Genomic DNA, 22,869 nt, shown 5'->3' on the forward strand with positions numbered 1-22,869 from the left:
TAATGTTGATATTGGCCCTTTACACAAAGGGCCACAGTGGGGGCTGGGTGAACATCCCCCACTCCCTTCCCCTAGCTGGGGATAGACTCCAGGAGTCCTTGCTCCCAGCTCTTGTGCTCTAACCAACAGATCCCACCCAGAGCTGGGGATAGACTCCAGGAGTCTATTTACACACATGCCCTTCCCACCTTCATCACAGTGGCCCTGTGTGTAGTGCAGGGCTGGGGAGAGCTGAGGTCCCCTTGGCCGGGAAACAATCATGGCAGGCTCAGAGTTCCAGACCTGGACATGGTCTCGTGCCCCACGCCTGGCAGCCCTAGGGACTGTGTCATCACAGCTCCCCCCAGCCCAGAGTATCTCCCATTACGTGTATGGAGGGAGCAGGGGAACCACCCCAAGGCCTGACTCCTGCCCTTAAGGATGGGGGCAGATCCCCCAGAGAGGCTCACGGTTACATGGCTGCTTGGCCCCACTAGGAGCTGGGCTGGGACCCCCCTCCAAGTCAATCCACTCATGGGACACAGAACAGGGACCAGCACCCCACAGAGGGGAAAGGCCCCATATCTCACTCCCCTGAGCCAGCCTGTGCTTGAACCAGAGCTGGGACATACACTTCTTCTCAGCTCTCCCTCCCCAGCAGAGACAGGAGACAAGAGAGACACTAAGAAGCAAAAACAATTTAAAAATCAGGGTAAAAAACCCATTTACAGGTTTCTGTGTGTGCGGGGGTGATTTTCCTCCGCCATGTTCAATACAGAGAATGCGTCGCTTGGGAATCCTGCCCCAGGCCCAGCAAACACTCCCCCATGTCTGCACCCCAGCATTGCAATGTGGAGAGAGGGGGGCATGGAAAGAAGTTCCCCCACCCCACCAATGCAATCAGGCTCCTGCAAAGCTTGTGAATAACCCTTTAAGGCCAGCCATGTGCTTGGGAAAGGGTGAGGCTAGTTGGGGCCCCACCCCAATCCAGTTTGTTGTGTCATTGATCCCTTTATTCCTCCCCTCAAATTTCCTCCCCAACGCCCCCTTATTTGCTTCCCAAGGGCCAATCCCACAGGGATAGGGGGCCCCAGCTAGCCCCTCCCTCTGGTCCCTACAGCACATTCCCCATGGTGTTAGCCAGACTTGGGAGTGGGGGACTCCCTGGCCTCATTGACCCCTCCCCAGCAGGGGCATCTCCCTGAGATCCAGCCCGAAACAGCCTTGTCTGAACCCCACCCGCTCCTGCCTCTAGCAGGCTGCTGCAGGGGCCCACTTGGCCCCTAGGGGGAAGGGAGACATCACTGATGTGGCCAGGGCAGAGCCCAGGGATTGGGATGGAGAGTGCCCTGGGCTTATGAGAGAGGCACACCGTCCCTCTCCCCACCCCACCCAGACCCAACCCCCTGGCACTATGATTATTCTCCCCCACCCCCACCCCCAGAAAAAAGGTTCCCAAAAGAAGCCCTGTGATTGGTCAGCCTGCGAGAAAGGCAGAATCAAGGCGATACTGACAGGGAGGAAAGGGTTAATGAAGAGATGGGGCAGCTGAGCTAGTGGGGAGGGGGTGAGACAGGGGTGTCCCTATCTCACAGTGACCCCCAGCTTCTCCAGGATGCGGGTCCCCTTTTCCAGGTACTCGGCTCGCTGCAGCCAGAAGGTATCCTTGTCCTTCATGATGTCGGCCAACACGGCACCTCCCAGGAACACCATGTGCTTCCGCCGTGGTGGGTCCTCGATCCGGATCTTGAATTTCTGCAGGGGGAGAGAAGACCATTTATTAAAAACGGAATCCCCAGGATTCAAACCCAGAGCCAGGAGAAGAGGCTCCGCCCCCTCAGCTATGGGACGAGTGTGACTGGTCTCAGTCACAGGGTCAATGGGATCAGGATTTCACCCCTGGATTTTAAGGCCAGAAGGCCTGTTCTGAACCCCTGCATCACCCCTGGGCAAATCCCCCTCACATGGCAGGGGCCTCCTTGGCCCCACACGCAGGTCAGCTGCAATGGATTGTGGGTGGCACTGGGAAGCTGAGCTGGCCTGTCCCACGCAGGGAGGGGACTGTAGGCCCCAGGCCCATTGCAATGGAGCTAGGGTCCAGTGGGGCAGTGCCCATGCACCCCACATGGTGCCCACTCACCGACAGCTTCTCCACGTCGCCTTTGAGCACCCGCTCCAGGTAGAGCTGTTTGATCTCACGCTCCAGCCGAGAGGGCAGGCCCGGGTACATGGTGGAGCCGCCCGACAGCACAATGTGCTTGTAGAACTCTGCCCTGGGGAGAGGGATGGAGTGAGACAGACAACATCCCGTGGGAGGGGTCCTTGGGGCTCAGCCCCACTGCACCCCTAGGATCCCCACTCACCCTCCCAACCCCCCAGCTCCCCACTCAACCCCCAAACAACTTCCCCCAGGATCCCCCCAAACAGGCTTACCCCAGTGATTGCCTCCACTCACCCCGCAACGCCCTAGGATCTCCCCAGCAACCCCCCTCCAATCGGCCCCCTGGAATCCACCAACAACCTCCCAATCCCCAATAATTCCATCACCTCCCCTACTAGTTCTCACACACACAAAAAATCCCCACCAATGGTCTTGCCTCCTAGGCCTGCAGGCCCCCCCGCCTGCGGCCCAGTGTCGGGAGAGGGGGCTCCAGGCTCCACCTCCCACCCCCTTGCTCACCTGGTGTCGATATCAGCTGCCTGGATGGTGTTGAAGAGCAGCTCAGCCACACCCACACCCTCCACATTGATGAGGTGGGGCTGGAATAGGGCCTCAGGCGCCTCAAACCGCTCACCCCCCACCTTGATCACACGTCCATCGGGCAGCTGTGGGGAGCAGAGGGAGAGGCTGTCAGCAACACTGCCTGAGTCTGCAGAGAGCCTGAGCTGATTGCTCCAAGGGGGAGAATCACCCCAGGCATCCTAATGGGGTGTTAACTCCCAGCCCCACTGTGCTAAGGTCCCCACCATCCCAGCAAAGGTCTCTCAATGGGGCAGGAGTGACCCACCCATCCACCAAGCAGAGACATACCCCCAGCCGCTCCCTCACCATGTAGGACTCCACCAGCACTGTGGTCTCCTGAGCCAGCTTCTGCTCCTGCTCAATGTTGTACCCCACATAGCAGAGCTTCTCCTTCATCATCCGCACCGTCTCGAAATCCGCAGAGTGGTTAAAAGCGTAACCCCGCAGCAACAGGAGCTGCCAGGAGGGGGAGACAGAGTCATGGGGGGAACCTGCAGTACCAGCAGCTGCCAGGAGGGGGAGACTATAGTAACAGGAGCTGCTGGGGCCCTTCCCATAGAAGTCCCGCCCCTCCCTCTGGCCTCCTGTGAGGATCTGGGGAAGGCATGGGTACGATCTAGGCACTCCGAGTGGGAGCAGGAACTGGCTGCCTGGCTCCTTCCCACGCGGGACGCTCCTTTCGAGGTGCAGCCTTTTGCCTGCCCGACGCCCTGTTCGCCCCCACAGTGGGCAGAGAGTCCGAGGGCTGGTGGCAAAGGAGGAGGCTGGACGGTTATAAAGGGGAAGATCTGAGCTCTTGGGAGGTTTGGGCCATTTTCGACAGAGTAGCCTTGAGGCAGGGGCCCTGCCTGAGCCCAGCTGCGTGGAGGCCTCCCCAGGGAAAGGGAACTAGTGGCAGGCGCTGCAGGCAGGAGGTCGGGGCTGCAGGATCTGAGCTCGCTCTGCTGCGTGGGATGAGGTCAAAGGGCAGCAGGTGAGTTTCGGGGCAGGGTCCGGGTGCGATATCTGCTTCACAGCTGCCGCGGGGCTCCTGGGGGAGCCGAGCTGGACCCAGAAAGCTCACACCTTGGGACAGGGGCTGGACTCCATTTAGGTTCCGGGAGGCTTAAGACATCCAGGGACCCCGGGGCGTGGATTCCCCTCACAGCAGTCCGACAGGCGGCTAGCAAATCTATGACGCACCCTCAGCCGGCTCTCACCTTGATAAGGTAGCGGGTGATGTCCCGTCCCGCGATGTCCAACCGCCGGGTGAGGTGGGGCAGGGAGAAGCCCTCGTAGACAGGGCAGATGTGGGTCACACCGTCCCCAGAGTCCACCACCACCCCAGTCAGCAGGCCTGAAATGGGAGGGGAGGTTACTGTGCTGAGAGGCAATACGCCCATCTACCCTGGTATCCCACCTCCAAAGGCATCAGGACTGGCCATGTCAGGAAAGGTGACAATGGCCCCTTTGTGGCGAAACAGGAAATAACATGCCCAGAGGTGACATCTCCCCTGCCCATCCTCCCAAAGCAGGGCTCCCCTGGTCATTCCCTGCACTTCCCTCCCTAAACCCTGCTCCCCTCTCAGCCTCCAGGACATCCAGTGGCAGTGAGTTCCCCAGGCCAGCACACTGGTTGACTGGTTCACTCACCTGCCATACAAGCAGGATAGATTTCACCACGGTAACACGTTCCCCTGCATTCCCTCTACTGCCCCTGACTCTGCCACCTCTACTCCCCCCAGACCTCTTGCACCCTCCCCCCTCTGGCCCTCCCATACCTCACCTTCTCAGCCCCTTCCATCCCCCTTCAGGCCCCCACCCCTGCTCCGGCCCCAGCGCCCCCTCACCCTGGGCGTAGAGAGTCAGCACGGCCTGGATGGCGATATACACGCCTTCGAACTGGTACGTCTCGAACATCACCTGGGGGGAGAGAAGAAACCATGGGCACAGCCCCGCCACTGCCCTTCAACCCCAACCTCCCGCCCCTGCTATCCCAGCCCTGGGCTCCCTCCCCCACCCGATGTCCCTCAAGCTCTGCCAGTGCCCCTCAATCCTGCCCCACAGCTGCCCCCCCCGGGCTGTGCTGATGCCCCTCAGTCCTGCCCCGCAGCCCCCTCCCCCCCGGCTGTGCTGATGCCCCTCAGTCCTGCCCCGCAGCCCCCTCCCCCACCCGGGCTGTGCTGATGCCCCTCAATCCCGCCCCACAGCCTCATCCCGTGCTGATGCCCCTCAGTCCCACAGCCCAGCCTGACCTCGATGATCTTCTCGCGGTTCTTGGTGGGGTTCATGGGGGGCTCGGTGAGCAGGATCTTACAGCTGCGGGGGTCGACGTTGAGTTTCTCGGGCCCGAAGGTGTAGTCCCACAGGTACTTCATGTCGTCCCAGTTGCGCACGATGCCGTTCTCCATGGGGTAGTTCACCTCCAGCATGGAGCGCAGCTCGCTGGCCTCATCCCCTACCATCAGGTCCTGGGGCGGCGGTGGGGAGGGAGGAGATTTGAGACACCAGCACTTTGGCTAAGCCACCACGGGAGGCCAGGGCCCCTCTGCCCCAGATCCCTAAGGAGCCCGTCCCCCCAAGGGAAGGCTCCCCTTCAAAGCCCCCCTCCCCTTACCTGACCCCTGTGGGACATGCCCCCCCTGCCAGAGCCTGACCTTGATCTCGATGTTGCCCACACGAGCGGTGGAGCGGATGATGGGGCGCCCGACCAGTGCGGGGAAGATGTGCTCAGGGAAGTTGGAGCCGGCAAAGCCGCACTTAACGAACTGGGGAGACAGAGAGAGGAAAATGAACCAGGTGACAACCCCTCCGAGTCTCCACCCACCCAGCCACACAGGATCTCCCCAAGCTGGGGGTAGATCTGCCCCATTCCTCCCTCCAGCTGGCTTAGCGGCACCGGAGAGACATGCTGGGGCCACTTGGCTACTCCTGTTACCCTCAAAACACCTAGAGGGACCCAGTTACCTTTGTTCTGAGGTGGGGGGGATCCCAGGCTAGCTGGGCCCACCAGGATGATTGGGGGTGAGGAGCAGAAGGATACCAGGCTGGATGATCACTGGAAATATCACCCTTTAAATCCCTACAGAATTTCTCCCCTCAGCCCCAAATCCTCTTGGCCCAGCCCTGAGCCACAGACACCCCTGCCCCGGGGGGGGGGGGGGGGGAAGGAGCCAAATTGCTGCAAAGAACTGTGTCCAATGCCCCCTGGGCTGGCCTGACCCTCCCTATCTGCACACCAAGCGCTAGCAGGAGGTGCTACATGTATACAGGGTCACAAGCCCCACCTCCCTCCCCAGCCATGGAGGGAAGTAGCCCTGGGTGCAGAGTCTAGAGGAAGTGACACTTCTGCTTTTGTAGACACTCACCACTCCCTCGCTCCCCGCCTCTCCTCTCCACTCCCCCGCCATGGAAAGGGAGAGGCTCCATCGGTACCCTCATGCAGGGAGATGTGGATACCCTGCTATTAGAAATATTAGGGTAGTGCCTAGAGGCCCTGTAAAGCAGCGGTTCTCAACCAGGGGTCCAGGGCCCCCTGGGGGGCCGTGAGCAGGTTTCAGGGGGTCTGCCAAGCAGAGCCAGCATTAGACTCACTGGGGCCCAGGGCAGAAAGCCGAAGCCCTGCTGCATGGGACTGCAGCCTGGGACCCCGAGAACCACCACCTGGGGCCGAAGCCAAAATCTGAGCAACTTAGTTTCGTGGTGCCCCCTGTGGAGTGGAGCCCCAGGCAATTGCCCTGCTTGCTACCCCTTAATGCCAGCCCTGCAGAAAACCAGGTGTTGTGGTCCAGGAGCGCCATGGAGCTTTTATAGCATGTTGGGTGGGCCTCTGAAAGAAACATGTTGAGAACCCCTGCTGTAACGGACTAAGATAATATCCCTTTAAATAGTGAGTCCTTTAGGGGTGCTCACCGTGTTCTATGCTTTAGAAGTCAGAGCAGCAGTATGAGAGCAGGGCCCCCATTATGCCAGGCACTACCTAGACATACAGTGAGAGACAGTCCCTGCCCCGAAGAGCTCCGTCTGAACAGACAAGGGGTGGGAGGGGAAACTGAGGCCCAATGACAGGAAAGGTCCCACCCAAGGTCACACAGGAAGATGGTGGCATAGCTACAAGTAGAGTCCCAGTCCCACCCCCACTTAAGCATGCTGCTTAATTTTGTTCCTATCTGTGGATGACCTCATTACCCATCGCAGTGCCCTGCCACCTCTCCAAGCCTGGCCTCTTGAACACCCAATGACAGCGAGCTCTGCAAGTTAATTAAGAGTTTGTGTAAAAGTACTGGGCCTGATCCTCTCACCTGCCCCCAGGGCATTGGGCCCATTACTCCCCCTGAGCAGTGTAAGTTTCACCCAAGGCTCCTTGGCTCCCAGATTAGGCAAGAGTGTCCCCCTAGGCCTTCCTCAGACCCATTAACCTGTGGAACCCTCTGCCACTGGACACAGCTTGCAGGTTAATTCTGTCTCGTGTTGAACAGCAGGCCTGGGCAATCATAGCAAAAGCACTGGCAGACTGGCCCTGCCTGCTGTGGGAGAGTGAACCCTGCAGCGAGCAAGCGGATGTGGAGAAAGAGGAAATGCAAGAGCTGAGCCTGCTTCTGCTAGCACAACACATGCACTCACCCCAGCAGAGAGGCACCCGCAGACCCAGCCTGCTGGAGACAGGCACATCCCATCTGGCTCTATCGCTCCTAGCAGCACCCTGCATTTCTGGGCAATCTCTCCTTCTTCTGCCTACGGACTCCGCGAGGCCAAAGCCTCTAGAGCAACAGCCCTTAAAGAGAAATCTCATTTCTGATTCCTTTTACAGGCACTTTCCTGGCGTCCCCCCTGCAAAGCGGGTTTTGCTTCGTGTTTCATTTACAAATTACCTTCCGCTTTGGCATAATGCAGGCCTGTGTCCCCTTTAACCCCCAACTCAGCAAGTGTGGGCGGGGCTGCCATTGTGCCAGGCACTGCACAGACCCTGACCGAGATCAGGGCCCTATTGTGCCAGGCGCTGCACAGAGCCCCCTCCCCCCTGGCTGAATTGGGACCCCTTGCGTTGGGTGCTGCACGGAGCTGAGATCGGGGCCCTGGTGAGAACAGCCAGGTTGTAGACACTTCCGACTGACGCTTGGATAGATCCAGCGAGCAGTGCCAGAGTTCCCTGCCAAACACACAGCATTGCTGCTAACCTGCAGAACTCACATGGCAATTGCCAGACTGGCTCAGAGCCAAGGCCCCTCTCGCCCGGAATACTGTCTCTGACAGTGACCACTGCCTGTGGAATTGGTCAGTGGAAGGTGTAAGACTCCTGCAGTAGGCAATGGGGAATAATCCTCCACACATTAGCCTCCCCCTGCTCTCTCACTAATGGGTAGAGATTGGCTCAACCCCTGGAGTTTGAGGTTTCATCCCCCTGCCAGGATTTGTGTCAGCTTCAACAATTCCAACTCTGCAGATTCTGCTTCTCCACAAAAATAAGCAATCCCTTCTTGGACTTTGCTGAGTTTTCAGCCTCAACAATGACAGGTTTCAGAGTAGCAGCCGTGTTAGTCTGTATTCGCAAAAAGAAACGGAGTACTTGTGGCACCTTAGAGACTAACCAATTTATTTGAGCATAAGCTTTCATGAGCTACAGCTCACTTCATTGGATGCTCACTTCATCGGATGCATCCGATGAAGTGAGCTGTAGCTCATGAAAGCTTATGCTCAAATAAATTGGTTAGTCTCTAAGGTGCCACAAGTACTCCTTTTCTTTTAGCCTCAACAATGTCCTGTGGCAGTGAGTCCCACGGGCTAAATATATCTTGTGTGAACCAGCATTGCCTTCTCTCAGCCTTAACTTCATGGCAAAGCTTGCCAATGAAGCAGGTTAAAAAGAGTTTGTCGCTTGGAAATATTGAAGAAAAGACTCTTACAATGTTCGCTTTAATGTATATCACACACTGAGGCTTCTTTACAGATAGAGGAGTGCCTGTGGAAGTGGGGGTTTGCCCCACAGAGGTGATGAAAGGGTTAATGTGGGCCTGAGAGCCCAATTAACACAGCTGGCTGCACCTGGAAGGTGGGCCAGGCCTCAGTGAAGATGAAGCTCAGCTGGGGAGGAGCTGGATGGAGCTATAAAAAGAGAAAGGGGGGGGGGTGGAAGAACCATCCTGGTGAGGGGAAGGGGAGAGAAGAGAGAGCCCTAAGTAGCATGGTAAGGTTCTGATTGCGGGTAGGGGTGCCTGGAAGGCACCAGATTGAAGCAAGCTCCTTTGCCTGACCTGACCTGACCCAAGGGTAGGGCCCAGATCTCTGGGAGAAACCCTGGGAGCTTGTTACACAGCCCAGAGGGAAGCTGGGGATGAGGCCTGAAGAAAGGACAGAGACCAGGGAGACAGTGACAAAGCATCTGATGGCACAGAGCTTGGCTGCATGTGCTAGGGGCCCTAGACTGAACCCAGCATAGAGGGTAGGCCTGGACCCTCCCCCAAGCAGCCCCTGGGAGAGGTAGTGTGAGGCCTCTGAGAAGGGTGACTGAAAGAGAGGCTGGTGTGAAGGGCTGTAGGGAATCACAGGGCCTGGAGTTGAGTACCAAAGATCCAGTGTAAGAATAGGGACTACTGTTAGTTTTGGCTACCAGAAGCTAAAGGGGTAGAAGCGAGTGGTGAGAAGAGGAACTCCACCACAGTTGGTGTGACCAAGGGCAGGGGAAGTAGTGAGGAAACAGCTGTTACCTCTCCATTCTCCACAAGGGCAAGCACGAGGGTGAGCCCACTCTTCTACAGGACTGGAAGGGAGCTCCTTGACTAGCAAGTCTATCACAGCCCCCCTCTTCCCCCGAGCATCCATCTCTTGGGGGGGGGCATTTGCCCCCCACTGCTGGGGGAAGCTGTACCAGATCCTCCTGCCTCTGAGGGGCACAACCCTTCTTCTCACTTCTAGCCTCAGCTGATCCCTGGCCAGTTTAACCCCATTTGTTCTTGTGTCCACTTAAACTTCAATAGCTCTTCTCCCTCAGGGGTTCTCCCCCGTGTATTTAGAGGGAGCAACCAGATCCCTTCTCTGGCCAGGCTGAAGAGACTCCGCTCTTCCAGGCTCCTCCCCTAAGATTGGCTCTCCATTCCTCTGATCAGCCTAGGAGCCAGCTTCTCTGTTGAAGGGGGTGACCAGAACTGCACCCAGCATTCCTGATGTGCTCTTACCACTGCCTTGTCTAATAGTCTTCATGCTCCCCCGCTCTCTAATGGAGGTGCCTTACTTATACTGGATATAAAAAGTTCCCCCTACACAATGCAATTCAGCAGAGGGGATGAGTCAGGGTGGGGTGACAGCTGAGATTCCTGGGTTCTATTCTTGGCTCTGCCACTGAGCTGCTGTGTGACCTCCAGCAAGTCCCTTTTCCTGCCTCAGTTTCTCTTCCCACCCTTTGTCTATTCAGATGGTGAGCTCTGCAGGGCAAGGACTGTCTCTCGCTGGGTGGCTGGGCAGCACTGGGCACAAGGGGGCTCTGAGCTCGCTCAATGGGTCTGGCACGACAAGGGCCCTTGACTTGAGGCTGGGAGTAGAGCTTCCACCGTAATGCAAAGAAGAAACAGAAATGGACTTTTCTCAGACTGGAAAAATGGCTCCGGTGCCAGTGGCCGAGGCTGCCCCTGGGCCTCCCCGGGCTGCCCCGCTCTCTGCGGGGAGCTGGGCCCCGTGTATGAGCCAGGGCAAGCAGGAAGCGCCAACGCCGAGAAGCTGGAGGAGTCGCTGGGCCCCTTCCCCACCCAGGCCAGCGGGGCAGCCGGCCAAGCCGGAACAGGGGCAGCCGCCGCCCGCGCAGTTACCCCGCCTGCTCCTCCACCTGGCGAGCGGGAACCCAGCACCGCACCCCGGGGAGCGGGGCGAGGCTCTTCCGGCGGCTGCAGAACCCTTTAAGCCGATTGCTTCTTGCCGGGGCCAGTGGGAAGGCCCGCTCCGCCCTGCTCCTCCCGGGGCCCGCTTCCCCCCCGAACCCCGCTGAAACCACCGCGCTGGCGGCGAGGCTGGGCCGGGTCTCGGTCCCGAGGCCCGGCTCGCCGCCGCCCTTGCCCCCAGCCGCCGCCCCTGCGCAGGGGTGGGTGGGGCCGGCCGGGGCTGCACACTCACCCCCGTGCCATTGTCGCACACCACCACCCTGCGGCCCTGGCTGTCCATGGGGGCTCCGCCTCTCGCTGCCCTGCGCCGTCTGAGCCACGGAACCCCGGCCCCAGCCCAGCGCCCCGGCTCCCAGCGCAGGAAACCGGCCCCGCTGATGTAACGTCCTGGGCTGGGACCGCGTCGGGGGCGTGGTGCGGCTGTGGGCCACGTGCTGCTGCCCCCTGCTGGGCAGAATCCGAAAAGGGGGTCCCCGCTGCCGCGGCCCCCGCGGGAAAAGCTGCCTTTAGTCAGCGGCTTGCTGGTCGAGCAGGGGCCGGCAAACTTTTTGGCCTGAGGGCCGCATCGGGTTTCTGAATTGTATGGAGGGCCGGGTAGGGGAGACTGCCTCCCCAAACAGCCAGGCGTGGCCCGGTCCCCGCCCCCTATCCGACCACCCCCCTCTGCTTCTCACCCCCTGACGGCCCCATAAGGACCCCTGCCCCATCCACACACCCCCTGCTCTCAGGCCCCTGACTGCCCCCGGCCCCTGATTGCCACCCGCAGCCCCATCCAACCCTCCCTCTCCTTCCTGAGTGCCCCTACAGCCCCATCCAACCACCCCTTCTCCCTGATCGTCCCCGGACCCCCTAACTGCCCGCCACCACCCCATCTAACCCTCCCTCTCCTTCCTGACTGCCTCCCTGGGACCCCCGCCCCCATTCAACTCCCGTGGTCCCTGTCCTTTGACCGCCCCAACCCCTATCCATGCCCCGACCACCCCCTAAGCCGCCCTGCCCTCTATCCAGCCCCCGCTCCCTGCCCCCTTACCGCACAGCACAGAGCACCGGATCAGGCCGGGCTGCCCAGAGCATTGCACGGTGAGGTGAGGCTGTGGGGGAGGGGGGACAGCAGGAGAGGGGCCAGGGACTAGCCTCCCGGGCCAGGAACTCAGGGGCCGGGCAGGACGGTCCCGTGGGCCAGATGTGGCCCGCGGGCATAGTTTGCCAACCTCTGTGTTAGAGCCACACACACAGCAAGAGTCCGGGGGCACCTGGCAGGTCATGACAGGGGTCTGCATCTTGGGGCACAGTGGGGGTCACTGGGTCAAGGGGGGAGAGGCCATACTGTCTGGATTACCCCCATTACTGCAGGGGCTCAGCACCTCTCTAGTTCCCCTTCCCTACAGGAGGCAGGGCAGCGCTGTGATCCCTACTGTAGAGGCCTGGCCCATGTCAGCTGGCTTGGATTAATGGGGCTCTGGTTGCAGGGCTGTAGAATTGCTGTGTAAACATTCAGGTTTGGGCTGGAGCCCAAGCTCTGGGACCCCAGGAGGGGGGAGGCTCCCCTGGCTCCAGCTGGAGTCAGAATGTCTGCACGGCAAGTTTAGGGCCCTGCAGCCTGTGGGAGTCTACTTGCTGTGTAGACATCCCCTCAGTGCTCTGGATTCCTAGCGGTTAAGGCCAGAAGGGACCATAGATCATCCAGCCTGATCTGTCTAGCACAGGCCTGACCGTCTCACCCCATTCCCCCTCAATTGAGCCCCAAGACTTTAGTTAAACCAAAGCATTTCAGTCTCCAGAGACTGACTTGTTGTGAGCCCCAGGCAGAGAACGGGGGAGGGGCCCCCAATGCCCCCAGGTCCTGCAGTGGCAAGGAATTGCTGAGGTGAGCTGTGCCCAGGGGATCCCAGTAGGCCACCCACGCCCCATGCTGCAGGGCGTGTGTGTGTGAAAACCCCCTAAGGTCCCTGCCAATCTGACCTGGGGGAAATTCCTTCCCATCCCGGTGATCAGCTGGACCCTGAGCATCCGGGCAGCAGGCACTAGCCTGGCAGCTAGAGGAAAGATTCTGTGAACAGGCTCAGAGCCCAGCACCCACCTTTCCTCACCCTCCTTCTGGTGTCCAGTCTCCAGCTGTGGCCGAGCCCTGATGCTTCAGAGGAAGAGGAGGGGAGCCAACCATTCAACCAACCCAGAATAGAGCTGGCCCATTGTGCATCAGCCAGAAAAGTGACTTGGCCAAGGGGACACCAGGGGAGGCTGGTGGGGAAGGGAAGTGAACCCAGGCTTGTCCCCTGGCCCCTGAACCAGCCTTCACCGTCCTCCTCCTAATGGATAAAGAAGGATACAGGAGGCCAAGGAAATTTGGAGGCACAATCAAGAGTTTGCAGAGGCCACTGGCCCCTCAATGTGTCCCCAGGCCCCAGAGTGGAGATAGGGCAGAAACCCAGCTGGAAGTTGGAGGGGAGTTCCTAGTGTGTGGGGGAGGGTCCATCTCCCCCTCTCCCCCCATGAGCATCACTGCTCATCAGGTAGGGGGGACCAACGCACAGACTCTCCTGCCCCCCAACCCACTGGAAGCGCCCTGCCCCCACTCCAGCTCTGCTTCCCCCCATTCAGCTCCGATCAGCTCAGTCCCCTCAATACAGCTCCACCCCCCCAGCTTCCCTCCTCCCAATCAGCTCAGCCCCCCAATCCAACTCTAATCCAGCTTCAGTGCCCCCCATCCGGCTCTGCTTCCCCCCGATCAGCTCAGCCCCCCTGCTCTGGCTCCGATTTCCCCCCCCCCCCAGTTCTAGCCTTTTCCATCCCTTCTCGCACCTGCATAGTCATAAAAGCGCCTCGCCCCATCCCCCCACGAGTGACGCAGCGGCTGCGGGCAGGGGGTGCACGCGTGGCTGGGGGGATCCCTGCCTGCGATGGGGTGGGGGGGAGGCGGGGGCAGGGCAGGGAGGGGCGGCGGTGGCCGTGGTGGTCTCGGGGCCGCCCCCGCTCACACCCCGCCCCGGGGGGAGGGCAGTTCCGCTCCAGCACTGCCGGCGGAGACAGCAGCAATGCGGGGCTATTCATCCTGGCCGCGCGACGCAGGCGGCTGCTGAGCCAGGCTGCGGGGGAGCTGGGGCCGCGCCGAGGGGTAAGCGGCGGGTCGGGGCTGCTGGGGATTACGTGGGGGGAGACAGAAGCAGAGGGGCGGCTGGAGATGGGAACCTCAGTGTCAGCCAGGGGCATCTTCTCTGTCCTTCCCTCCGCAGCTTTGCAACCATCCCTCCCTCCCCAGTCCTGTAACCATCCCTCCTTCCCCAGTCTTGTAACCATCCCTCCTTCCCCAGCCTGTAACAATCCCTCCCTCCCCAGTCCTGTAACCATCCCTCCTTCCCCAGCCTGTAACCATCCCTCCCTCCACAGCCTTGTAACCATCCCTCCCTCCCCAGTCCTGTAACCATCCCTCCTTCCATAACCCTGTAACCATCCCTCTATCCCTCCCTCCCCAGCCCTGTAACCATCCCTCCCTCTACAGCCCTGTAACCATCCCTCCATCCCTCCCTCCCCAGCCTGTAACCATCCCTCCGTCCACAGCCCTGTAACCCTCCCTCTATCCCTCCCTCCACAGCCTGTAACCATCCGTCTGTCCCTCCCTCCCCAGTCCTGTAACCATCCCTCCCTCCACAGCCTGTAACCATCCCTCCCTCCCCAGCCATCTATCTATCGATCTATCTATCCCCATACACTCCATCTGTTTTTCTTTCTCCTTGAGATCTGATTGCACCATCGGTTCCCCTCCTTGTCTCACTCACACACGGGTTTGTTGCCTGCCCTGGAGGAAAGGGGGTTGTTTCTTTTGCACAGTGTTGTGTTAGATCCAAACCAAAGGGTCAGATAGGGACACCTCCACAGCTTACACCCCTTCCCGCCTCCCAGCAGTCCCCAGTCACTGAATCCCCAGCCCCTGATCCCCGCCCCCCCATCTCACCCCTGACACACACACCCATCTGTGACTTGGGGACCAAAATCCTCTCTGCGCACCCACACCGGGGCTGCTGTCTGTGTCTGGCTGGAGGAGGTGCGGGGATCACCTGGCTCCCAGGCAATTGCTGCCAGCCCCTGCAGCAGCCACCGCCCCCTCGCTGCCTGTGTGTGTTTGGGGAGCTGGTTGTGTTGCTGGGGGGTGGTGCCTGGGAGGGGAGTCCCTTGCTCTCTTCCATATGGGTTGTGTTGGTGGGAAAGGAAGTGCCTGTTCACCCCACTCCTGTGTGTGCTGGGAGGGAGTTGTGGTGGCATTGTGTTGGAAGGGGATTCCCTGCCATTTGTATGTGTTTGGGAGTTGTGTTGTGTGGGAGGGCAGCCCTTGCCCCCTTTGTGTGTGTGTGTGTGTGTTGGGAGGGGGTGGTGTGGGGGGTGGGTGGAAAGGAGAGCCCCTGCCCTGCCAGTTTGTGTTTGGGGAAAGGGGGTTGTGTTGTCCTTGTGCATGTGTGGGAAGCCCCTTGCAGCCCGGTGAGTGTGTTGGGATAGGGTTGTGTTGTTGTTGAGTTAGAATGTCTCTCGATGTGATGACACCAGGAATTGTTGTGTTATGTTGTTTTGGTGAGGGTTGTTTGGCTTCTTGCTTTTCAAAGGGGTGGGGCGAAGGATGTTTATCCTGCGTGTGTGTGTGTGTAAGGGATGGGTATGTCTGGTGTTGGGAGTGGTGTTGCGAAGTGTGTCTATGTCTGCCGTTTCAGGTGTATGGTGTCAGGGGTATGCGTCTGCATCATTTCAGGTGTGTCTGTGTGTAGTGATGGAGTGTCTGTGTGTGATGCTGGGAGTGTCTGTGGGGTGACGGGGGTGTCTGTGTGTCATGTCAGGTGTGTGTGTGGATGGTTGATGTTATAGTTGGGATATCAGAAAACAGACGTTTCCTTCCCCCATACAGATATGTACAGACTGAAGAAACCAGTCTGTAAACTCTCGCCTTCCCTCCCAGCCAGTGGGCCTCTCCTGTCCCTGGGCTGGGTGGGATGACGGTTGGGAGGCACTGCATTGTGGTACCCGATGAATCCCCCAGCTACCCACATCCCAGGGAACCCCAGAGACCAGCGATCCCTCCTGCGTCCTATGCTGCTCTGAGAGGATGAGAAAACTGGCTATCCTTGTCCCTTCCCCAGGTTCCCCTGCCTGGCTTATGCTTCACTGCCTGGCACAACTGGCCTTGTGTGGCATGGATCCCATTGCAGGGGAAGGCCGGAGGGCCAGCATCTGGGGGCTGCACGCGCCGCTGCAGATGGGCAACCCATTGCAATCTATAGGGCCAACTCAGAGCAGGGAGGGTTTTGCCTTCAGGATCAGCTGGTGAGGGGGAATAGGTTGTGGGGTCTTTCCCTTCTAGGGGGCTGGCTCTGACCCTGCCTGAGTGAGGGGGGACCGACTGAAGGAAAAGTGTTTTCATGGTAACAAGAGGGGCATTAAAGATCTAAAATGTCACTGTGGTGTCAGGGATTCCAGTTCAGGAATGTTGCCATGGAAACAATAGGGTTGTTATGGTCTGGAGCGTCACCATGGTGACAAGTGGATGTCAGAAATCAGGGGTGTTCCCATGGTAACATTGGGTTGGGAGAGCTCAGGAGTGTTGCCATGGTGACGAGGTTAAGTGTTAGGGGCATTGTCATGGCAATGTCAGGCTGGGGAGCTGGGCCCAGTGATGGAGAAGGGAGGGGGCAGAGTCCTGGGCTGCCCAGCTTTCTGTGTTCCTGTTGGACATAGGGGAGGTGGGAGGAGAAAGGGGTGGGGAGGTTAACACTTTACCTGCCATGTGGCTGGGACCCACTTCCTCCTCCTCCCCCCCAGCCCCCAGACACACACCATCCACCCATCCAAATACAGCTGATAATCAGCTGAACATGAGCTCCCAGTGCAACACTGTGTTCAAAAGAGCTAAGGTGATCCTGGGATGTGTAAACAGGGCAGTGTGAAATAGGAGAAGGGAGGTTCTGTTACCTCCCGGTGTGGCGCTGGTGTGGCTGCTGCTGGAATCCTGCGGCCAGTTCTGGTGCCCACAATGCAAGAGGGATGCTGATAAATTGGAGAGGGCTCAGAGAAGAGCCACCAGAAGGAATAAAGGGCTGGAAAACATGCCTCGTAGTGAGCGGCTCCAGAAGCTGAATCTGTTTCGCTTAACAAAGAGAAGGTTAAGGGGTGACTTGACCCCAGTCTAGAAGTACCTACGTGGGGAACAGCAATGTGATAATAGAGAGCTCTTCAGCCTAGCAGCCAAAAATCTAACAAGAACCAAGGGCTGGAAGTTGAAGCTAGACAAATTCAGAACAGAAATAAAGTGCAGATTTTTAACAGGTTTCATAGTAACAGCCATCTTAGTCTGTATTCGCAAAAAGAAAAGGCATCCGATGAAGTGAGCTGTAGCTCACGAAAGCTTATGCTCAAATAAATTGGTTAGTCTCTAAGGTGCCACAAGTCCTCCTTTTCTTTTTGCAGATTTTTAACAGTGAAGGTAATTAACAATTGGAACAACAATTAGATGGGGGTAAAGGGGGATGGATGAACAGAAGGATAGATAGAGAGATGGGATCTAAGCCCCGGGTTGCATTAATTTCCCTTTCACCCCCTCTTCTCTTTTTGTAGGATGGTGCTGGAGGGCAGCCCCGAGGCCGTCAGCTCCCAGTCTCTGGACCTGCGGCGATCCTGCCCCAAGGGCTCCCGGATCTTCCCCTCTGCTGGAGAGGGCTCCCTGCTGAACAAAGAGGCTGTGAAGTATGGAGAGCTCATTGTGCTGGGGTGAGTGGGGACTAGGGACGAGGTCTGATGGGGGGAGCCCTGGGGATATGCAGGTTGGTTTGTTAGTCTAGAGTCTCTAGGAGCATTGGGGCTGTGAAGGCCAGCTTGTGGAAGCATCTCCAGGGTGCTCGGTGTGCACACTGGTTTGTTATTGTAGGGTCTCTTGGGGATGCTGGGGCTGGTTTGTTAGGGAGGGATGAGGCGAACAAGAGCCCTCCCTGGTAACACAGATCCAGCTGCAGTGGGCACCTTGCCTGGACAGGACTCAGGGTACCTGAGTTCTATTCCCAGGTCTGCCACTGACCTTCGGCAAGTCCCATCCCCTTTTGGAGCCTCAGTTTCCCTCCCACTCCTTGGCTATTCAGACTGTGAACTCTTTGGGGCAGAGACTCTCCCTCACTGTGTCTGTGCAACACCCAGCACCATGTGTGCTTGGTGATGCTGGGACTGCTGCCTTCCTTAGAAGCACTGTTTAACCCTTTGTATGCTGCTAAGGTGCCAGTCGGGGAGTAGGCAGGGCTGGGCTCCCAGACCCACTCCCGGCTATCCCAGAATTCTTTGCTCATTGGTGTTGCTGTGCTGGCCCCGGGGGTGGGATTCGGCACTGCCATGACACCTGGTTTTTCTTGCTTGTGTTGCCATCCTGAGCCCAGAGTCGAGTGTCTGGCAGGGTGGGGGCTGGGCCTTGTGCTGGCTCAGGAGGGGAGGGTGCTGCCGGGGCGGAACAGTGTCTGTATGGGACTAACCTCCCCCCACCCCACAGATACAATGGCTCCCTGGCCAGTGGGGACAAGGGCCGACGCCGCAGCCGCATCGCACTCTTCAAGAGGCCGAAGGCCAATGGGGTGAAGCCGGATGTGATACACCACATCTCCACCCCCCTTGTGTCCAAGGTGAGCCATGCCCCTGCAACCACTGCCCCATGGCCATGGCTTCCAGCAGGCTCCCAGGCAGTGCTGCTGCCTGCTTTGACCACCAAGGGGAGATACGGCATAAAGACACAGCACTGGGGGGCGCCAGCTCTGATCCGGCCCCAGGGCGGGGGGTACTGGCTGCCTCGGGGGTGGGGGGAAGGGAGAGAAGGAATGGGATATGGGCCCTTTCCCCTCTAGGGGGCGCCAGATCTGATCTGGCTTGTGGGGACAGGGAGTGGGGTATGGGGTTGGTGCTGGGGCCATCTGGCTCAGGTCATGCTCTCTGCTCTCCCAGGCACTCAGTAACAAGGGCCAGCACAGCATCTCCTATACGCTGTCCCGCAGCCACTCGGTGATTGTGGAATATACGCATGACTGTGATACCGACATGTTCCAGGTACCGCACCGCAGCTATCCACAATGCACTGTGGATTCCACCCCCCCATCCCCCCCACACACAATGGCCAGTTGCCCATGACATCTTAGCTCAGCCACTGCCCCTTCCACCACTGCTTGATACAGGCTGGGGGTCAGGGTGCCCCCTTGTGGGAACAGCAGGCAGTACAGGCTGGGAGTCAAGGCTTGGCTAGAGCCTCCCCTTTGTGCCCATCAGAGCCCTTGTCTGGCCCTTTTGAGCCAGACACTGACTCTATGGATCCCATTTTGCCTCCACAAAGCCTCCATCTGCAGTTCTCACTCACATCCTGTCCTAGTCTGTTGGCCATTATTGCTGTGCAGCCCTCATGCCCCACCCCAGAGGTGGCTGCATCTCAGTGTGGGTGAGGGATCTCTGTATAAACAGCCCCCCCACCCTACTCCAGAGGTGTCTGCATGTCAGTATTGCCTGAGGGATCCCTGTATAAACAGCCCCCACATCCCACCCCAGAAGGTAGCTGCCTCTCAGCTTGGAGGGGGCAGGAGGAAGCTGGTCACTCAGAACTAGTGTCTGTACAGATTGGCCGCTCCACGGAGAACATGATTGACTTTGTGGTGACGGACACGGCGCCTGGGGGCAGCTGCGCCAGTGAGGGGCAGTCGGCCCAAAGCACCATCTCCCGCTATGCCTGCCGCATCATTTGTGAGCGCAGCCCTCCCTACACCGCCCGGATCTACGCCGCAGGCTTCGACTCCTCGCGCAACATCTTCCTTGGAGTGAGTGAGTCCTGACAGTGCCGAGAGGGGACCTCCCCTCTCAGGGGCACTGGCTGCAATCCGGCCCCAGACCAGGGGCACTGCCTGGCTCAGGGATCAGGGAATGGGACACAGGGCCTTTCCCTCTAGGTCGTGCTTCAATCCAACCCCAGGGCAGCTGGTCCTTGGGACACTTGTTCAGGGAAGCGGGTGCCTGAGGTCCCTGCCCTCAGTGGTTGTGAACCCAAAGGGAATCCTGGAGGGGGAGCAGGAGCCATGGGTCATCACTGGGCTGGGTTCTGGTACAGGCTGGTGCCCTGTGGCTGAGGGATCTGGGGATCTTCTCCTGGGTGTGGTGGGAGTCCAAGCATGGGGGACAGCAAGTTTCAAGCCCTGGGGAATGAACTGTAAGGGGCACCTTTGCCCTGGATCACTGGGAATAATGCAGGGGGTTGGGACCCATGGGTAGCAGGGTGACTGGGCCCTCGTGAAGGTACTGGGACCCTCTAGGTCCTGGAGGGTGCTGGGTGCGTGTGTTGGGCATGGAGGAGGATGGGGCAGATGTCCCTCTTGGGGAGTGAACAAGGAGCTGGGTCCAGATGCAGGGATTCAGGGGAGGAGCTGTAAGGAGCCCTCCCTCACTCCCCCGCCCATGCATTGCCATGACCCCTGACTGCTCTCATTGGCAGGAGAGGGCAGCCAAGTGGAGGACGCCGGACGGGCTGATGGATGGGTTGACGACCAATGGGGTGCTGGTGATGCACCCCACAGGGGGCTTCAGTGAGGACTCGGCACCTGGCGTGTGGCGCGAGATCTCAGTGTGCGGGAATGTGTATGCCCTGCGCGACAGTCGTTCCGCGCAGCAGCGGGGCAAACTGGTATGTGGGGCCCACGTCATCCCTCCTGGGGGTCCCCCATTCCCTGCACTGCCCCAGGGAGCTCCAACCTGTACCGTGGCAAGCTGGTACGTGGGGCCCCCAATACCCTCCTGGGGGGCCCTGTTCACTGCCATAGGAGGGCTCCTGGTCCACCCCTCCAGGGGGTTCCTCCTGCCCAGGGGGTGCCCCCACACCCAGCTAGGGGGTTACAGGGACATGACTATAGGTCTGGCAGCAGGGAGGCCTGGCCCCCATGGTGGTCATAGGGGGAACCTCCCCCCTGCCAATCCAGAAAGGACTCAGTGCCCAGAGGGGTGCCCCTGGTTTGGAACAAATCCCCAGCCCTTTGGCCTGGTGCTCTTGCCCTCTCAGGAGCAATCCTCCCAGCCCCATGTGTCATGCCCCCTGGCCCCTAGCCTGAGCCCTCTCCCCCACACACTCCCAGTCTGGTGATCCTTCCCCCAATGCCCCTCCAACTTGACCCCCTCCCACACCTGTCTGGAGCACATATCTCCCTCCCTTGGTCTGTCCTCTCCAGCCTGACTTCCCCCTTTCCCCTCCCCAGCCCCAACCCCCCTCCCTTGGAACTGATGCTCTGACACGCCCAGCTCCCCGCCTCCAACTCCCATGTTCTGCAGGTGCAGAGCGAGTCCAACGTGCTGCAGGACGGCTCGCTCATCGACCTGTGCGGGGCCACGCTGCTGTGGCGGACCACCGCGGGGCTGCTGCTGACACCCACCCTCAAGCAGCTGGAGGCGCTGCGCCAGGAGACGAATGCCGCCCGCCCCCAGTGCCCTGTGGGCTTCAACACGCTGGCCTTCCCCAGCCTGGCCCAGCGCGGCGTGGTGGACAAACAGCAGCCCTGGGTCTACGTCAACTGCGGCCACGTCCACGGCTACCACAACTGGGGCTTCCGCAAGGAGAAGGGGGGGCTGGAGCGGGAGTGCCCCATGTGCCGCCGAGCCGGACCCTACGTGCCGCTCTGGCTGGGCTGCGAGGCTGGGTTGTACCTGGACACAGGACGGCCCACCCACGCCTTCTGCCCCTGCGGCCACGTCTGTTCCCAGAAGACTGTGCAGTACTGGGCCCAGATCCCGCTGCCCCACGGCACCCATGCCTTCCATGCCGCCTGCCCCTTCTGTGGCACCTGGCTCACAGGCGAGCGGGGATTTGTGCGCCTTATCTTCCAGGGCCCCATGGACTGAGCCCGGGGACTCAGCAGGGGGACATGGACTGAGCAGATGGGGTGGGGCAGGGCCCGGGGACTCAGCAGGGGCAGGGCCCATGGACTGAGCCTGGGGTACCTGGCAGGGGCCGTGGACTGAATGGGGGGCCAGGCAGGAGTGTAAATGGAGGAGGAGCCTGTGGCCGAAGCGTGCGTTTGCGTGTGGTGGGGTGAAGCCTGTGGCCTGAGCCGGGGAATATGGCATGGCTCTGTGGACAGAGTGGTAGGTGAGGCAGGGAACGCGGGGGTGCCCATGGACTGAGTATGAGTGACCAATAAAACAGCAAAAAACCTGGGGGGGAAGCTATCTACAAAGACTAAACTGGGGCGTGTCCGTGTGTCTGTTACTGCCTGCCCCCAGATGGACATATGGACGCAACTGCCCTTTCCTTCTGTGCACGTTCCCGTCTCCCCCCCATCCAGCCCAGTATCCATCCCAGCCCCAGCATGGGCCAGGGTGTGCCCCCTGCAGGCTGTTATCCCAGCCAATGCCCCCTGCTGCAGGAAGTCCCACAGGTGAGGAGAAATGGGGGCAGTGACTGGCGCCAGGAACAGGTGACTCAGCTCCTCAGGGTCCCTAAGTCTAGTGCCCAAGGGTCCTGAGACACAGACTGGGGCAGCGGTGTCAGCCCAGCTCCTGCTAGCGAACTTGGCTCACATGGGCAGCCCACTAGATGCAGCTGTCCTAGCAAGGACCCAGGAGTCCTGGAGGAAACCAGCTGGCCGGGTGCTCCCTGCAGGACACGGGCTGAGGACTAAGGCAGCCCTGGGTGTATAACCAGTGGGGAGAGGGAGGTCCCCTCTGCATACTGCAGTGAGGAGACTGCACCCAGTTGTGGGTCATGGCGGGTCAGAGAGGAGCCATGAGAACAAGGCCAGTCTGGATACCCCAAGACTCAGGGAGCCCCTTGGAAGAGCTCCTCTGAAGGAGGATCCCAAAGGGGCTCAATCCCAGTCACTCTGCCCCTCCCCTTCTGGGAGCAGCGGGTTCCTCCATCCCACAGACAAAAGCTGAGCCAGACTCCAGGGCCGGGAGCTGACGCTGATCACATTTGGCCTGGAACGGAGGGGTGGAGGGGGAAGAGCTGACTCTCCATCACTTGGGGGCTGGGGGGCATTGCCAGGCTGGGTGATGCAGGGGTCAGAGCAGTTGCTTCTGGCCTTGAAATCTGTGGAGCGGGAGATATGGAATAAGAGGTTCTTGGGGACAACTGACTCCTGCTGTCACTGGTGTGACCCACGCGAACCCTGTGTGTGGCTCTCCGGCTCCTCCTAGTGGTCAGAGCCATCAAGAGGTTTGTGAGTGGCCTGTAGCCTTGGAGCGGCCATAGCCGCTCCTTTAGCTCAGAACCAGGAAGCTGCTTGTACCTGCAGGGATCTTGGGCTCAGTCCCTGAGATGCTTCG

The 22,869-nt window shown here is 59.6% G+C and overlaps 2 protein-coding genes across 3 annotated transcripts; one reads left to right on the plus strand and one right to left on the minus strand.

Moving 5' to 3' along the window:
- Window positions 1-662: 662 nt before the first annotated feature.
- On the minus strand, window positions 663-10,962 carry LOC311523411 (actin-related protein 2-B-like). Its single transcript, XM_084633349.1, has 9 exons — window positions 10,802-10,962; window positions 5,359-5,469; window positions 4,957-5,172; window positions 4,552-4,624; window positions 3,922-4,058; window positions 3,029-3,178; window positions 2,660-2,805; window positions 2,120-2,252; window positions 663-1,734 (listed from the first exon to the last, which is right to left on the minus strand). Exons 1-9 carry the CDS (start codon window positions 10,847-10,849, stop codon window positions 1,564-1,566), a joined length of 1,185 nt encoding a protein of 394 aa, XP_084489475.1. The 5' UTR covers window positions 10,850-10,962; the 3' UTR covers window positions 663-1,563.
- Window positions 10,963-13,558: 2,596 nt separating this feature from the next.
- Window positions 13,559-21,786, plus strand: PELI3 (pellino E3 ubiquitin protein ligase family member 3). Of its 2 annotated transcripts, none has more exons than XM_084632812.1 (7): window positions 13,559-13,684; window positions 17,164-17,316; window positions 18,080-18,209; window positions 18,526-18,627; window positions 19,185-19,382; window positions 20,051-20,239; window positions 20,805-21,786. In XM_084632812.1, the coding sequence occupies exons 2-7, from the start codon at window positions 17,165-17,167 to the stop codon at window positions 21,474-21,476; spliced, it is 1,443 nt and encodes a 480-aa protein (XP_084488938.1). In that variant the 5' UTR covers window positions 13,559-13,684; window position 17,164; the 3' UTR covers window positions 21,477-21,786. The 2 variants fall into 2 exon arrangements, with proteins under 2 accessions (XP_084488938.1, XP_084488939.1); XM_084632813.1 differs by having other exon boundaries at window positions 13,562-13,684; window positions 20,878-21,786.
- Window positions 21,787-22,869: the final 1,083 nt, after the last annotated feature.

The sequence above is a fragment of the Lepidochelys olivacea genome, assembly GCF_965140295.1.
Source record: "Lepidochelys olivacea isolate rLepOli2 genome assembly, chromosome: 7".
Lineage (NCBI taxonomy): Eukaryota > Metazoa > Chordata > Testudines > Cheloniidae > Lepidochelys > Lepidochelys olivacea.

Coding starts and splice junctions, on each gene's coding strand:
- PELI3 (XM_084632812.1), top strand. CDS start 17,165: ATGGTGCTGGAGGGCAGCCCCGAGGCCGTCAGCTCCCAGTCTCTGGAC. Junction 17,317..18,079: donor GGAGAGCTCATTGTGCTGGG/GTGAGTGGGGAC, acceptor CCCACCCCACAG/ATACAATGGCTCCCTGGCCA. Junction 19,383..20,050: donor CGCGCAACATCTTCCTTGGA/GTGAGTGAGTCC, acceptor TCTCATTGGCAG/GAGAGGGCAGCCAAGTGGAG.
- LOC311523411 (XM_084633349.1), bottom strand. CDS start 10,849: ATGGACAGCCAGGGCCGCAGGGTGGTGGTGTGCGACAATGGCACGGGG. Junction 5,173..5,358: donor TGGGCAACATCGAGATCAAG/GTCAGGCTCTGG, acceptor CCGCCGCCCCAG/GACCTGATGGTAGGGGATGA. Junction 2,806..3,028: donor TGCTGGTGGAGTCCTACATG/GTGAGGGAGCGG, acceptor TGCTCCCCACAG/CTGCCCGATGGACGTGTGAT.